Source organism: Acinonyx jubatus, chromosome D1 (genome assembly GCF_027475565.1).
Source record: "Acinonyx jubatus isolate Ajub_Pintada_27869175 chromosome D1, VMU_Ajub_asm_v1.0, whole genome shotgun sequence".
In the NCBI taxonomy this organism is placed as follows: domain Eukaryota; kingdom Metazoa; phylum Chordata; class Mammalia; order Carnivora; family Felidae; genus Acinonyx; species Acinonyx jubatus.
This window is the reverse complement of record NC_069390.1, coordinates 5,183,601-5,199,533: the sequence shown is the minus strand read 5'-3', so window position 1 is coordinate 5,199,533 and position 15,933 is coordinate 5,183,601. Positions and strand designations below refer to the sequence as shown.

Genomic DNA, 15,933 nt, shown 5'->3' with positions numbered 1-15,933 from the left:
AAGTACCAGACTCAGAAAGACTAAGAGATGAGAGAACAACTCCAAATTATCTTTTATTTATACAAAAAGGGCATATTTAGCAAAAGACACTGAAAAAAGAGTCGCTATGGCCCAGGAGATGAGGCAGGGAGGTGACAGGCCTTCGGAGGCCCTGCTAGGGGAGGAGTCTGGGAAAAGTGGTGAAAAGTCCTGGGTAAGTGCTGAGTGGTGGGGGCCACAGAAAGGAGAACGCTCCAGTTGGATCAACACTGTTGGCAGGTCATGGGTGGGACTCACAGTGACCTCGCTGCTAACTCTTGAAAGAGTCCCAGTTAGTGCTGTCGACTGGAGTGAGAGCCGCCCCCTGGTTCCTGGAGGGCACCCACCACGGGACACAGGACAGGAAGCCCAGGCTGGGAAGTGCAACTCGGGGTGAAGGCCAGGGAGAAGCAGGTGCTCTGCAGTGGCCGGGAAAGGTCCAGATTCGGAGGCGGAGTTGCGTCCTGTTACGTGCGGGCGTTCCGCTCTGTCTCTGCCAGGCACTCTCTGACTAGGGCCCGGGCATGGATGATGCCTGAGGTGGGGATGCGCAAGTGACGTAGAGCGACTCTCCACAGTCCCCCCCCCCCCCCAGAGGAAGACCCCTCCCTCTCTACCCCCTTTCCTTTCAGTAAAAAGGACAAGGACTATAATCTAACGAGGGGACTAGTACGATTAGAGACGTGGCTAACCCTCAAATCTGCCTTGTTGAAATACAAATGCTCTGGTCCTTCCCCGAAAACGGACTCAATTTCAATTCAATTCAAAACACCTCTCTGGATGGTGATCCTGGCCCTTGTCTAGGCTTGGCTCAGGTGGCCTTCAGATGTCCTTCCCTTCCTCATGAAGGACTGTCCGGTGTTAGTCTCTTGACCAGGGCGGGTGAAGGCCTCACTTACCTCTCTTCAGACGCTCCATGGCGCTCTTGCTACCAGCATAGGTTGGCCGGATCTCTTTGCCCATCTCCTCTATGACCGACAGCAGGTCCGTGTAGGTGCTCTGGGAGCCCTGGGCGCCCGGTGGCTTCATTGCCTGTGTCAAAAGAGGACAGGGCAATGAACTCAGGCCCCGAGGGGACCTCCAGTCCCCATCCAGAGGCAGTCCCTCAGCCCCACTCACCTGCACATAACCCATGGAGGGCGGTCCGAAGTCGTTAAACAGGGGTCTGAAAGGGGCAGCGGCTCCCGGCACCGAGCCCGATGGCGATGGGACACTTCCGGCTGCAACATGCGCGAGTAAGAGGTCAGCGCGGGGCCAGGACGCCTCCTCCCAGCTTTCCAAGCCCCCGACCGGATTCGCCCGATTCCCTCCAAACGGATGCTTCACTTCAGGAGCTCAACTTCAGGGACAAACCCCTCCCCCTGCACTCCACCAACTAGCCCTTACGTGACCACGCCCACTTCACAGGCCAGCAAACTGAGGCTCAGCGAGGGTAGGCGGCAGGCCCAGTGTTGCAGAACTCAGGCCGTCTTCTCCACCACCCGGGCAGGTGAGCAGGGGTAGAGCTGGATCCTCACCTGTAGGGACCGGGGTGCCGGGCCCAGGGGTGCTGGAGCCGGGGGTACTGCTGGGGGCGGGGGCGATGGGTTTGTAGGACATCCCCAACTCTTGGGTGCGGCGGACGCCGGCCGGCCGCTCCTCCGGGGTTGGCTGCTTGGCCGCTCAGCCGCGCTCTGATTGGTAAACCGGCCGCACGCCCCTGGTAAATAGAGCTCAGGCCGGAAGGGTAGGCGGGCACGAACGCTCTCTCACTCCCTATTGGTGCGCGAAGATGTCACTCGAGCCTCCTCATTGGCCGAGACCGGCCCCAACAGGCCGCAACCGCTGCTGATTGGCCTCCGCCTTTCGGGGCTCGCACCTGTCTGCTCCGGATTGGGCGGTGGCTGACGCCCTACGCAATTGGCGAGTTCGCGGTCCAGGCCGGCGCGCTCTCAATCCGATTAGTCCCAAGGCCCGAGAGGCGGGGCCTCGGAAGCCGGGACCCCGGTCCGGTCCGCCGCGGTTCACGCGGAGGGGTCTTCCCGTGTGCGGGCGCCGCCCTAACGCTTCACTCGCGCTGTTTTGCACGTCGGCTGCGCTCCGCCTGGTCTCGGTCCGGCTGGGGCTGTTATTGCTGCTGCAGCCGCCACCACCGAACGCGCCTTTCTACCGCTCTGGGTGCCGGAGGACGCAGGGCTTTGACGTTCGGAGCCCTGCGTCTCACCCCGTGCGCTTTTACGTCACCTTTCACCGGTTCAACACCCTTTCCCCGGTCCGCGCATGCGCCCTCCTCCTAAAGCCTCCGTTTGTTCCTATGGCAACGGGTCCCTCACCAACGCTACCACCGCGCCTGTGCTTCTCATTTGCCTAGTGCTCAGGTCCAGGCTGGGTCTCAGGTCCGAGGGCAACCTCAGAGACCCCTCAACCTGGCCCCCCAGACCCCAAGCCGGTGCCTCATACTGACAATAGCAGGGACAGCTCACCTCCGTTGACTACTCACTGCAGGTCGGGCCCTGTCCCAAACTGGTGAGGAGAGCATCGACTGGAGTTAAATAAGCTGATGGTTCGAATCTCACACTGCCCCCACAGGCGATTTCCTCCTGGGCAAGTTACTCACCTCGGCAGGCTTGGGTTTCCCCGTCTTTTAAGAGGCGGACGCTAATAATAACTATCTTATAGGGCTGTCGTGTGGACAAATGAATATTCATTCTCCTCTTTTCCATCCATTTCTCTATCCAGACCCCTCCCCTGAAATCTCATTCCTCATAACCCTATATCTTAGACTCTCCTCCAAACACTAACCCTTTCTCCCACGCTACTCTTCCTCAAAACTTTTCTGGCCTCGCGTACCCCTCATGTCCCGGGTCGGTAGATTTTCCTCATCTGCAGGACATTCGTTCGTTCATTCATTCATTCATTCATTCATTCATTCAACAGACATTTTTCTGACTCTATCCTTCATCCCAGGCCTTGTGCTGGACACTGATGATATGGAAATGAACTGGCCATGGCTTCTGCCCTCAAGGAGCTCTTAGTCTCAAGGAGAGACGGACAGGGAAGCGAAGGCACACAGTATAGTACGACAATGGGAAGTCTGGTACAGGATGCATTGGAATTTGGAGGAAGGAGCCTGCTTGGTGACATCACAGAAGTCTTCCCAGAGGAAGTGGCATTCAATTGGCAAATGAGCAAATTAACTGTGATGTATCCATATAATGAACTATTATTCAGCAATAAAAGGAAATCATCTATCTCACCATGAAAAGACACGGAGCGGCATATTGCTAAGTGAAAGAAGCCAGTCTGAAAAAACCATGTACTGTATGATTCCAATTGTAGGGCGTTCTGGAAAAAAGGAAACTTCTACATAAGGTAAACAAATGACTGGTTGCCAGGGGTGATGAGGGGTAGAATTAAGTAGCTGAACAAGGGATGTTTTAAATAATTGTTTAAAAGTTTATGTATTTTTTTGTAATGTTCTTTCACATTAAAAATTTATTTTTTAGTGTTTATTTTTGAGAGACAGAACACAAGCGGGGGAGGGGCAGAGAGAGAGGAAGACACAGAATTCAGAGCAGGCTCCAGGCTCTGAGCTGTCAGCACAGAGCCTGATGCAGGGCTCGAACCCACGAACCGTGAGATCATGACCTGGGCCGAAGTCGGACGCCCAGCCCACTGAGCCACCCAGGCACCCTGGACTTTTTTTTTTTTAAGTAGCCTTCAAACCCAGTTTGGAGCCCCATGCTGGGCTTGAACTCATGGCCCTGGGATCAAGACCAGAGCTGAGATCAACAGTGGGATGCTCAACTAACTGAGCCACCCAGTCACCCTGGGGATTTTTGGGTTTTTTTTTAAGGCATTGAAACTATTCTATATGATACCGTAATGGTGGATACAAGATATTAAGCATCTGTCGTAAAGAGTAAGCTTTATGCAAAATTTAAAAAATCATTTAGGAGGTCAGGGGATCCCAGGATGGAATGAAGAATGTGACAAAAGAGTCTAGCTGTTTTACAAATGTACGAGATGGCCTCACGGAAGGGACGGAGGACTAAGGTGCTAATCTGGAAATGAGTGGATCTGTGACAATGAACGAGCACTGTCTCTAGTTGAAGTGGTTTCCTGTGGGGGTGTGGGTTGACAATTTTAAAACCACTGTGCACATACACGGGAATTGAAAAGTAAGTAAATGAACATGGATGATTTCTTATTTTTTGGACGAGAAGTTACTTGTAAGCAAGGGGAGGAGGCTAGCGTGATCCATGTGATAATGGGTCGGAAATTGGAGACATTAATATGAACTCGTGTTTAGCTCAATATAGATACAGTAGATTACATACAGAAATATTTAAAAATTGTATATACACAGATTAGTGTACATGCATATCTTCTCTATCAACTGAGAGAGCCTAGAAGCAATATGGCACCCAGATCTTGGTTTCTTTTTTTTTTTTTAAGTTTTTTTTTAATGTTTATTTATTTTTAAGCAGAGAGGGGGTGGAGGGGCAGAGAGAGAGGGAGACACAGAATCCGAGGCAGGCTCCAGGCTGAGCTGTCAGCACAGAGCCTGATGCAGGGGTCAAACTCATAAACCACTAGATCATGACCTGAGCTAAAGTTGGATGCTTAACTGACTGAGCCATCCAGGCGCCCCCCAGATCTTGGTTTCTAATAGCATTCTCCAATAAAGTGAACCAGCGTTCCCTGGAGAAAATGGCTAATTCTAAGCCTGGGGCAGAAAACAGACAAGATGATCCTGGAGCATCTTATACTGCTAGAAAGTAAGAAAATGCTGAAAAACGAATGAACGAACGAACAAACAAACCCAAACCCACCACACCCCCAAATCCCCAAACCCTCAATGCCACCATGATGGGGGTATTTCAAAGGGACACGGGAGCTAACTGAAAGGGCTCCCAATGGCCCAAACTGGAGGAATATGAACAACAAAACTTTTAAAAGTATTGGATTATAACTTGTATAAAATAAATATCTATGAGCCCTTACTGACATGCATTTCTATCTCTATTTCTATCTCTGTCTCATCTATCTCTACATCTATGTCTAATGGTTGAATACATAAAGGGAGAGAAGAGGCAAATCTATATAGAAGAATTCCAAGTAATTTATGTAGAGACGCTGTCCTTAATGAGGTGGACTGTAACCCCTCACCCCTTAAGTGTGGGCTATGCAGAGTAACTTTCTTCCAGAGAGTGTAGTACGTAATGGGAGAAAGAAAAAGTAATTTTGTAGTATAGAAACCTGACAAACACTACCTCAAGCCAGGTGATCAAGGTCAACATCAACAGTGAAGTCATGTTGATGCTATGTACCCTTGATATAATGGGATGAGAAGGGCACTTTACCTCTGTGGTCTTCCTCCTACAAACCCATAACCCCGGACTAATCATGAGGGGAACATCAGACAAATCCCAACTTAGGGACTTTCTATAAGATACCTGACCAGTGTTCCTTAAAACTGTCAAGATCAGAAAAATGAAACAACACAAGGGAAGCCTGAGAAACTATCACAACCAAGAGGAGTTTGAGGAGGCATGATGCCTAATGTTATGTGGTGCCCAGGGTGGCATTCTGGACAGCAAAAGGATAGTCGGGGAAAATTATGAAATCTGCATAGAATATGGACTTTAGTTAATAATTACGTGTCAGTGTTTATTAATGGCAGCAAATGGACCATTCTAACATAAGATATTAATAGAGCATGATGGTTAATTTTAAGTGCCAACGCGCCTGGGTCACCAATAGCCAGATGTTTGGCTAAATGTGACTTTTGGTGTGACTGTGAGGGTGTTTCTGGATGCACTTAACATCCACTGAATTGGAGGACTGAGTAAAGCAGATGGCCCTTCCCATGATGGGTGGGTGGGCCTTATCCGATCAGTTGAAGACCCAAATGGAGCACCAAGGCTGAGTAAGAGGGAACTTGGTCTGCTTGAGGGTCGAGGCAGGACATCTGTCTTCGAAACTTTGCTGGTCCTCAGTCCTTGAGGCTCAGACTGGAACTGAAACACAAGTTCCCCTGGCTCTCCACCTTGCTGACTGTCAACCTTGGGACTGCTCAGCACCTATAATCACCTGAGCCAATTCCTTACAATAAATAGCTACACACACACACACACACACACACACACACACACACACACACACACGTCTTCTATTGGTTCTGTTCTCTGGAGAACCTTGCCCAAGCTGGCTGTGGTGGATTGTATACAGGAACTCCCTGTGGTATCTTCAAGATACTTCTGTAAGCCTAGAACTGTTCTAAATAAGTGGATGTAATATCTTGATGTGGGTGATGGTTCCCTGAGTGCACACACATATAAAAATTCATTGAGCTGTACATGCAAGGTTTATACACCTCATTGAATTCTATAGTCAGCAGTCAAACTATTTAAAGTGGACTTAATTGGGGTGCCTGGGTGGCTCAGTCGGCTGAGTGTCTGACTCTTGATTTCGGCTCAGGTCCTGATCCCCAGGTCGTGGGATGGAGCCCTGAGTCTGGTTCCATGCTGAGTGTGAAGCCTGCTTGGGATTCTCTCTCCCTCTCCCTTTGCCCCTTTCTCCCACTCACTCTCTTAAAAAAGAAAAAAATCAATAAAATGGACTCAATGTAAGTCTGACTTTACAGTTTCTTTTGGAAACCCAGAAGATCTTGTAGCTCCGACCTGCTCCAGCTGGCCACAGCCCACGGGGTTGGGGGGCAGGTGCCCCCACTAAGTGGAGAAGGGGCTCTTGGCTCAGGACAGTCTCTGTCCGCTCACTGTTTCTTCCCGGCCCTGGGCCCTGCTCCAGTGGTTACTCTGTTGGGACTTTCTGGGCCAGCAGTTTTTTGGGGGTAGGAAGGCATATAGGAGATTTGGAGGAGCTGTGGGCACTTTGGGGGGCCAGCAGATACACGGCGGCCAATTATCACCATCCCATCGCCATCCCCTCCCCCTCCCCCCGCCCCAACCACAGAGCCTGCCAGGCCGGGAGCCCGTGGGCCACGTCCGTCACCACCCCCAGCCCCTGCAGAGGGGACGGACGATGCCATTTGTGACAGCAGGTGGAGGGTGGTGGCAGGGAGGGGGGGGAGGGAAGCTCTGGGGCTGGGGCGGCTCCTTCTCATCCCCAGGCCTGCCAGACTGGCAGGAGAGATCCCCTAATTGAGAATTAGGGATTAACTGGGCTCTGCCGGGCGAGTGGTGCTGAGACCGCTGCGGCCAGCCCCGGCACCTCGGTGTCCAGGCTCTGGGCTGGGCAGGGCGCAGGTGGCCCCCTGCCCTCTCCGTCCCAAAGCCATCTTGTCGGCAGCAGCGATGGTGACGACCAGGTGGGGGCGCTGTAAGCTCCCTCCCCTTCTCGACCAAAGGGTCAAGGCTCCCTCCCGGCAGGTAGGAACAGCCGTGGGTCAGGCAGTGCTCTGCGAGGCAAACCTTTGCTGCAGTTAGTGGAGGCCAAGGCCCGGCTCCACGGTGACTCGAGGCACCGGCTTGTTGGGGCTGTGATTTTAAAGTCCCGGGGCCTGGCTGTAAGTCCCACCTCGGCTTCGTCCTAACTGTGTGTGATTCTATGCCAGCCCTCATCCTCCCAGAGCCTTCTGGTGCCTGAAGAAGCGGCTGGATTAATCTGGGGGCGATGGGGGCGGGGGCGGGGGAAGGGGTGTCATGGCCAGTTCCTGAACAGAAGTGTGGCAAAACGCAAGTAACACTTTAGAAAGAATAATCTGGCAGCACGTGCTGCATGGACTGGGCCGGGAGAGACGGCGGTGGGGCTGTGTGACCGCTAGCAAGGTTGCTTAGACTCAGCGTCTTGGTTTCCTCCGTTTGCAGAATGGGGCTCTAAGGACCACGGCAGCGCTGGAGCGAGGGGACGTGTCGTTTGGGTCCCCCGGAAGCAGACGCTGAGGTGAAGTCAGGAATGCAAGAGAGAGAGGGCGAGGAAGCGGGCTTGGGCAGGAGAGCCTCTGAGCGGACGCCGACCTGGCGCCTGCCGTGCTCGGGCGTTTGAGGCGGGAACCCCAAAGCTGATGTGTATCCGAAGGGGCCCGTCTGTCACTCACTCCTCCCAGCTGACCTTCCAGCTCTTTCTCCCTCCCAGAGTACGTGAGGTTGGCCTGGGAAAAGCCCTCACTCCCTTGTGCTACCCTCTGTTGTAACCCCGGCCCTGACGGGAGCCCTTTTGCGGGATGAGGGGCCAGTGCACATCCCAGCTCTGGGAGAAGCAGGTGGCATTTACTCATCTAGGGACGTTTCCTGATACTGGCTCTGGGAGGGGCCCAGAATCCAGAAAGGGCCCCTGCCCACCTGGAGTTCATGGTCGAGGGATCTTATAACTTTTAGGGGCCCAAACACTGGGTCCTGCAGGTTAAACAAATGAGAAGCAGAAGCCATCCCCTCAGGCTCCAAGACACTTTACTCTCAGAGAGACAGGGACGGGCAGTGGGGCTTGGTGGGGAAGCGGGGGTGAGGGTGAGGGCGGGACAGGGTGTTGCCCACAGGCAGGGTAGGGAGGCGGTTGGGGGGGTGGGGGAGGGTCAGCTGGGAGCAGAGGCTTTCCGGGCACACGCTGGCAGGCAGTGGCTGTGGTCCCAAGTCCTATCTCCTGCCTCCAGCTTCGGTGCAGACTCAGCGAGACATCATTCGCACAAACTCTACCAGGACAAAGCAAAGGTTGCGGGTCTGCAGTCTGGACCCCAGTAGGGGTGAGACCAATATATTGGCCTTGAGGTGGGAGGAGGTGTGGTCCAGGGCAGAGCCCACAAGGGAGTCTTCTGGATCTGGGGAATGGGCCCCCAGGCGAAGAAGAGGGGCTTTGCTTTATGGACACAACAAAACGAAACGAAACAGAGAAACAGCAGCAACGACAAGACCCCCCAAACCTCGTAACTGAACCTGTTTTCCTCTTTGCTTTGGCTGCTAGGAAGCTCAGGAACAACTCTGGGAGAATTTCTACATACTGATTTTCCTTGGCTTCCTGTCATTATTTAACCCTGGTTTTCCCCCTGGGGCAACGCGGCCTAGAGGAAGAACGAGGTTCTGGTCAACCCGCCTGGCTTCCCATCTCGGCCACATCCGCATCTTTGGCCAAGCACTCCCGCCTCCCTAAGAGCTGACTGTCTTGTCCTGCTTCCGGGGAGAGGGCACAGAGTGCCTAGCGCACGGCGCCGATGCCCCTTTGGTCATTCCCTTGAACTCTTAAAAACCTCCGGGGGTTATGCTGGCGCTAAGCGTGGAGGGCAGTGGGCGGTACCTTCAAAGTCCACCAGGCCGTCCCCGTTGAGGTCAATGTCGTGGAGGACCTCGTCCACCTCCCGCTGGCTGAGGCGCTCCCCCAGCAGGGCCTTGAGGGCTGCCCGCAGCTCACCCAAGCTGATGCGGCCATCCCCGTTGGTGTCGAACTGTGGCGGCGTGGGTCGAGGCGTTGAGTCCCCGGCCAAACCGCGCATTCACTCAGCCCTCCGTCACGGCAGACCCGAAGCCCCTGCCCTCCCTCCAGCCCCAGGGGCCGCACCTCCCGAAAGGCATCTCGAAGCTCCCTGACGCCGATCATGTCTGCCGTCTCCGCCAGCAGCTTGGGGCCCATCAGCTCAACGAAGTCCTCAAAGTCCACCTTCCCGCCACCTGGGGGCCGTACCCGTCAGGGACCCCAGGCAACCAGAGACCCCTGCCCGGCCCCGGCCCTCCCCTGCCCTCCTCTCCTGGCCCGTGTCCCTCTCCCCTGCCCCACTAAATGGGTCCTTCCCTCTCGCGGGGCCCCATAGGCTGGATCATCTGCTCAGTTTTCTCATCTAAAAAGTGGGGATAACGGTCCTTGCCCCCCCCCCCAACTTGTAGGGCGATGGGGAGATTCTTCAGAGGCAGAGCAAGCGCCTTGAGAATGACCAGGGTCCCCGGCTCTGGGGGCCAACCTGTGGAGGCATCTCTCTTCCCTGGGCCGCCCAGCTGCTCAAGCCATGGCCATGGCCCCCGGAGAACTGGGCTTGGGGCAGGTCTGAGGCACATACTGATTTGCTGTGAAATCTCGATGAGTTCCATCTCAGTGGGCATGTAGCCCAGGGTCCGCATGCAGGCGCCCAGCTCCCGGTAGCCGATGTAGCCGTCACGGTCTCGGTCAAACTCCTGGAAGGCGATCTGCAGCTCTGCCGGGCAGGGTGGGGTCAGTCCTTCCCACTCGTCCCCCCGCACCCCAGCCTGGACCAGCACACCCTTCCTTCGTCCTTTGGTCGAATCATTTCCTCCTTGTAAACATCAGTTTCTCTTTGCTGTCTCAGGGCCTTTGCATGTGCTAGTTCTTTAATTCGTTCTTTCAACAAATATTTAAGGAGCATCTACTATGTGCCAAGCTCTGCTCTAGGTAGTGGGGATAAGGCAGGCAGGCAGGCAGGAGGGAAGGAAGGAAGGAAGGAAGGAAGGAAGGAAGAAGGAAGGAGGAAGGAAGGAAGGAAGAAGGAAGGAAGGAAGGAAGAAGGAAGGAAGGAAGGAAGAAGGAAGGAAGGAAGAAGGAAGGAAGGAAGAAGGAAGGAAGGAAGGAAGGAAGGAAGGAAGGAAGGAAGGAAGGAAGGAAGGAAGAAGGAAGGAAGGAAGGAAGGAAGGAAGGAAGGAGGAAGGAAGGAAGGAAGGAAGGAAGGAAGAAGGAAGGAAGGAGGAAGGAAGGAAGGAAGGAGGAAGGAAGGAAGGAAGGAAGGAAGGAAGGAAGGAAGGAAGGAAGGAGGAAGGAAGGAGGAAGGAAGGAAGGAAGGAAGGAAGGAAGGAAGGAAGGAAGGAAGGAAGAAGGAAGGAAGTAAGGAGGAAGGAAGGAAGGAAGGAAGGAAGGAAGGAAGGAAGGAAGGAGGAAGGAAGGAAAGAGGAAGGAAGGAAGGAAGGAAGGAGGAAGGAAGGAAGGAGGGAGGGAGGGAGGGAGGGAGGGAGGGAGGAAGGAAGGAAGGAAGGAAGGAGGAAGGAAGGAAGGAGGGAGGGAGGGAGGGAGGGAGGGAGGAAGGAAGGAAGGAAGGAAGGAAGGAAGGAAGGAAGGAGGAAGGAAGGAAGGAGGGAGGGAGGGAGGGAGGGAGGGAGGAAGGAAGGAAGGAAGGAAGGAAGGAAGGAAGGAAGGAGGAAGGAAGGAAACAATCCCTAACCTCATGGAGCTCATGGAGCTCACATTCTGGAACACTCTTCCCTCTTCTGGTCTTCGGGTCACCTGCCCAAGAAAGTCTTCTGTCTAAATTCAGTCCCCTCCAGCCCATCTGTTCATTTCTTTGCCAGCGCTTAGCATCGTTTGTACTTGTTGACTCATTGACATCTGCCCCCACCCCCCCCCCCCGAGGACATGGGCTGTATCTGTCTAGTTTGCCACACTCCCTGTGCCCAGCACAGGGCCAGCACGCAGTAGGCACCCAGGAGGCGTTTGCTCAATGAACAAACATAAAAGGGAAGTGAGACCCACCTGGCGAATGAGACCTGGGGGCTGACAGCTGGGGGCTCTGTCAACCCCTCCCCGTTTGGTCTCGTCCCCATCTCTCTGTGATCTCCTGCAGCCCTTCTCTTGCCCCTAGTTCCTTCCTGGTGGAGACCACCGAGGCCCCACCCAGTGTCCCCACCCTGTGCGCTCCACCCTTTGTCCACCCCTCTGGAGACTAGTCTTTTCCAAAACGCTTTACCTTCGATCTCCTCTGGCCGCAGCTCCCGGTCCTGGAGGGGGGGTGGCGCACAGAGAAGTTAAGAATCCCCTGGACCACCCTGACACCTGCACCCCTTCCTCTTGTTCTTTGGGGCTCCCCAGTCAGCACCCCCAACATGCACGGGCAGGGCCTGGGTCATCTGACACTGCTCAGAGCTGGTGGCTACACCGCTGGCCTGGGCATCTTGGGCCGCCCCTTCCCTGCCCCCTGCCCAGAACTCTGCCCACATCCTGCCCCTCCCCTTGCAGAGGTCACAGAGCTCCATTTGCCAGAGGTGGATCTGAGGTCGGGCAGAGCCTCAGACGTGGCCCTGGGGACCTCCGTGTGTCTCTCTTGTTCTCTCTCTTGGAGGCCCTGCCACCTCCCTGCCCACCCCCTGGGTGGCTGTCTCTTAGGTTCTCTGTTCCCTCTCCTCTCTCTTTCCTGGTGGGTCTCCTTGGGTCTCCCCGCTGTTTGATCCCCTTGATGTTTTCTCCACTCTTCTCTGTCCCACCCCCTGGATCTGTGTGCCTTTGCTCCAAAGACCCCACTCAAGGAGAGGCAGAGAGGAGGCAAAGGCAGGGGCTTGCCATACATACGAGCTGGGTGGCTGCGATGCTGGGCCGCAGGAAGATGCAGGCGGGCCCCACCAGGCTGCTGAGCACCGAGTAACCCTGGATGCCCGGCCCAGGGTCCCCCTGCTCCTCGGGGCCGGGGCCGGGGCCGGGGCTGTGGTGGGAGCGCCCTGGGGGGGAGCTGGGCCACTGCCAGCGCTCCTGCGGCAGAGCCAGCTATGAGCTGGGGCGGCGGCCCCTCCACCCTCATTCACCAGCCTCTCCCATCTTTGGAACCGGGCACAGGAGAGTGGGGGCCTTCACCCATCAATACTCTAGGCCGGAAGGGTCCACCCCCTTACCGTTCAACTGGGCAAACCGAGGCCCCCGAAAAGGCAAGGGACTGGACCAAGGTTGCTCAGAAAGCCGGTGGCAGAATGGGACCTTCAGCTCCAGCTCTGTACCTCCTGTCTCTGACTGGCAGAGAGCAGGAAGAGCGGCCGGCACAGGGCAGCTGGATGGGCACCCGGGGGGCCTAATGAGCTTGGCAGGAAGGCCCGGGGGTCCATGGGAGCCAGGACCGCAAGGGGCCGGAGTCTGGGGCCTTCCCCCGGGGAAATCTTGATTGGTCTAGGGTGGTGGGAACCACCCCCTCCACCCGCCTGCCCTGCTCTACCTCTAACCCCAGCCCGGCCCTCACACAGGAGTCTGCCCACCCCACCTGACCCTTCCAGGCTCCAGCCCAGCCTCATAGCCTTGGCTTCTCCCCCTTAGCCGTCCTACCTTAGGCCCCCGATGTCGAGGCCGTTTGGCACAGTTTCCCATGGGCTCCCGAACCATGCCAGGCCTGGAGTCCTGGGGGCGGCCCAGGGCTGAGCCTCAGCGGATGCTGTGGGCTCCTGTCTGCCCCCAGCTGTCCCCAGTGAGAGCCTGGGAGCATTGCAGGGGATTTTCCTAGGGTTTCGCAGGGAAGATTGGGAGCGGGTGGGCAGGCGGGGAGCCCTGGGCCCGGGGGCTTGGGTCCTAATCCAGGATTATCTCTGAGCATCCCTGCTGGTGAGGGGGGCCACTCAGGAGCCAAGGCCCCCTGGAAGGCACAGCCTCCCTGCGCTCACTCTGAGGGTCTTCTGGGTACCTCCTCTCCAGCACTTTCTCCCCCAACCCCTACCCCTAATCTCCCCCAGTTAGGAGAGACTTAATGTCTTCAGAAGCAGGGCCCGGACACGGGAGGAGGAAACCAGGTGCCCAGGGTGCCAGGGCGGGCTGGGGCACCTCTCCCCTCAGAATGGTGGTATGAACTCGGCAGGCCCTGCCCCTACCGTCTGTCCTGAGAGGAGGCCGTCTTGGCCCGGTCCAGAAAGCTCCTGACCCTCCGGGCCAGGGCCCTTGCTCTCACCTTAGAGCCCCTGGCCAGCCTGCCCGCCCTCGGCACCTCTGCCTGGACCAGCCCCCCGACCCTGTACTCAGGTGAAGAGCGGAAGGGAGACAGCTCTGGGTGCTGTGGGCTGGACGCGGGCTTCGGTGAGGGCAGAGGTGGGGAGAGACGCCAGCCTCCGTCCTGGGCAGCTGACTGAGCCTGCCTCCCACCTGCACGTCCCGGGGCTCCTCCCTGAGCTCTCCCCTGGGTCTGTCCTACAGGGTCCCGGTTGCGGCGGGGGATCCCCGTGGCTCCCTCTGGTGCCCCACACCCCTGTCCCCTTTACCTGCCCGTAGGCTGCCTGCACCCGGGCCTCCAGTTCCTTGAGCAGTGCCCGCCGCCCGTTGGCTGCTGGGCTGGCAGGGGCCCGGCTGGGCCCTGGGGTGCCCTCAGAGGGGCTGGGGTCCCCCGCGGGGAGACTGCCATCTGCCTGGCCCTGGGGAAGGGCCATGGAGACCAGGGCTGGGCGCCTCCTCTTCCCACTCTGGTCGCCCCGTTCCTGCGGGAGGGTGGCTGAGTGGGCAGCTGTGGGTGCGGTCCCCACAGGCTCCCGGGTACTTTCCCCTGTCCCTCTCTCCACAGACTGGTAGGGCTCTCCCCGTGCTGCTCACCCAAGTCCTAGCCTCCCCCAACCCACCGGTCTCCAGCCCCATGCTGGCCACGGGCTACCTTGCAGAGCCCTGGTCACCTGGTCACCTGGCCTTCCTGGCTTATGGTCTCCCCCCCGCCCCCCCCCGCCATTTGGGTCTTGCTCGCTGCCCCTCTCTGCCCATCTCTCTGGGTCTGTCTCACCCACGGCCCCTTGCCAGCCCCCCTGCACTCTGCTGACATTTGCCCTGCTGTCTCTGGGGGTCTCTCTGACCTCTCATACCCATCTCTGTCACTCCCTCCCTCTGCTCCGTTGGTCCATCTGTCTGTCTGTCTGTCCATCTTTGCTCTTCCTATTTTCCCTGCCTGCACCGCCCCCCCCCCCCCAGGATGACTCCTGGATTCTGGAAAGACAGCACCCCTCCCCCCACCATCCTGGCCCCAGACGTCCCCCCTTCTCCCTACCCAGAGCCCCAGAGCAGCTCTGAGCTTCCCCGCCTCCTGCCAGCACCTCTCACCTACCTTCTGCTGACCTCCGGCCTCTCGTTTGTCAGGGAGAAATGTGGGGCTGGGCCAGGCAGCCCCCACTGGCCTCTTGTGCCCCCCTGTTCCGTCCCCAGCCCTCTGACTGCCCAGCTGTGTGCGCTTCACCACCCGGAATGAGGTCAGTTGTCCTGCCCCGGCCCCGCTCCAGGCCCCTCATGATTTATTCACCTGCCCCCCGCACCAGCCTTTGTCTGAGGGAAACGGATCCCTCCAGACACCTGCCACCTGAGCCGGTGGCTCTGGCCTCCCTCAGCCACACGAATGGCCACCCATTCGTGCATTCCTTTTGCACACATCTGAGGCTGGGACCGAGCCTCCGGCCAGCTGCTGGGGCTACACAGACAGACCATGTCTGTCCCGAAGGCCCTGCTCTCAGGCACCTCTGACTCAGGAAAGGGCCCCAGACAGTCTAAGTACTCGGGAGCACTGGCCCAGGCATCAGGGAGGCTTCATGGAGGAGAAGGGAGGACGGGGCCTCCCTTTTAGGCATTGCCCACCTATGTTTAACCCATGCTCAGCCCTGGGTGAGTGCTGGGACCCTGGCGGGGATCAACTGTGAATGTTGAGGGTTTCGGGTGCTGGAATCCAACGGAGTATGTTAGGCGGAGGCCCTCAGGCGGGGAGGCAGGGCTCATACCCCCAGGCGGAGGTCCTCAGAGGGGAGGCAGCGGTCAGTGCCCCTGGAGGAGGTATGATGGCAAGAGGCTGGAGAAAATTCCAGACGGGTGGCATCTTCAACAAGTGTTTGTGGAACACCTGCTATATGCCTTCCTGGGTGATGGGGACCAGTCCCTGCCTCCTGGAACCTTCCAGCTGGTGGGAGATACACATTCAGCAGACCCAGAATGACTATGGAGGAGAAGAGGCTGTCAAGAGGGAGGAGAATGGGGACCTTGCTGTGACTGGGGGGCTGAGGAAGTGGCGTGTGAGCCAAGACCAGAGAGACGATGGGAGTGACCGCCTGAAGGGAGGGGTGGCCAGCAGGCAGAGGAGACGGCCCCCACGCAGCCCTGAGCGGAGCTGAGGACCTGGGGAGTGGTCAGCGTTCAGAGGTGAGTGGACACCAGCCAGGTCGTCAAGGATGGGAAGGGCTCCTTGTGAGGGTCCGAGCTGACCACTTGAAGGTTCAGCCTCCAGCCGCCTCCAGCCCTCTGTACTTGGGGCCTCCCCTCCTGGAGGCCAGGGGAGTACTA

The 15,933-nt window shown here is 57.1% G+C and overlaps 2 protein-coding genes and 1 long non-coding RNA gene across 4 annotated transcripts; 1 reads left to right on the top strand and 2 right to left on the bottom strand.

Moving 5' to 3' along the window:
- Positions 1 to 28: 28 nt before the first annotated feature.
- Positions 29 to 2,223, bottom strand: CDK2AP2 (cyclin dependent kinase 2 associated protein 2). 2 transcript variants are annotated; one of them, XM_015067942.3, is made up of 4 exons: positions 1,536 to 2,223; positions 1,138 to 1,238; positions 918 to 1,050; positions 29 to 553 (listed from the first exon to the last, which is right to left on the bottom strand). In XM_015067942.3, the coding sequence occupies exons 1-4, from the start codon at positions 1,615 to 1,617 to the stop codon at positions 486 to 488; spliced, it is 384 nt and encodes a 127-aa protein (XP_014923428.1). In that variant the 5' UTR covers positions 1,618 to 2,223; the 3' UTR covers positions 29 to 485. The 2 variants fall into 2 exon arrangements, with proteins under 2 accessions (XP_014923428.1, XP_026901588.1); XM_027045787.2 differs by lacking the exon at positions 1,536 to 2,223 and adding an exon at positions 1,405 to 1,527.
- On the top strand, positions 1,047 to 8,456 carry LOC113595519 (uncharacterized). The gene is made up of 3 exons (XR_003416052.2): positions 1,047 to 1,507; positions 2,965 to 3,369; positions 7,830 to 8,456. It is a non-coding gene; the product is annotated as an uncharacterized LOC113595519 (long non-coding RNA).
- A 168-nt stretch (positions 8,457 to 8,624) lies between these two features.
- Positions 8,625 to 14,259, bottom strand: CABP2 (calcium binding protein 2). Its single transcript, XM_053202655.1, has 9 exons — positions 14,244 to 14,259; positions 13,893 to 14,131; positions 12,973 to 13,044; positions 12,235 to 12,411; positions 11,636 to 11,666; positions 10,004 to 10,138; positions 9,511 to 9,620; positions 9,250 to 9,397; positions 8,625 to 8,776 (listed from the first exon to the last, which is right to left on the bottom strand). The coding sequence occupies exons 1-9, from the start codon at positions 14,257 to 14,259 to the stop codon at positions 8,625 to 8,627; spliced, it is 1,080 nt and encodes a 359-aa protein (XP_053058630.1).
- Positions 14,260 to 15,933: the final 1,674 nt, after the last annotated feature.

What these genes read in the sequence shown, in the direction of transcription:
- CDK2AP2 (XM_015067942.3), bottom strand. Translation starts at nt 1,617, where the DNA reads ATGTCCTACAAACCCATCGCCCCCGCCCCCAGCAGTACCCCCGGCTCC. An exon ending in CCTCCATGGGTTATGTGCAG is followed by an intron (nt 1,051 to 1,137) that starts GTGAGTGGGGCT and finishes CTTTTGACACAG; the next exon opens with GCAATGAAGCCACCGGGCGC. An exon ending in CATGGAGCGTCTGAAGAGAG is followed by an intron (nt 554 to 917) that starts GTAAGTGAGGCC and finishes TCCCCACCTCAG; the next exon opens with GCATCATCCATGCCCGGGCC.
- CABP2 (XM_053202655.1), bottom strand. An exon ending in CTCGACATCGGGGGCCTAAG is followed by an intron (nt 12,412 to 12,972) that starts GTAGGACGGCTA and finishes GCTCTGCCGCAG; the next exon opens with GAGCGCTGGCAGTGGCCCAG. An exon ending in TTCGAGATGCCTTTCGGGAG is followed by an intron (nt 9,398 to 9,510) that starts GTGCGGCCCCTG and finishes ACGCCGCCACAG; the next exon opens with TTCGACACCAACGGGGATGG.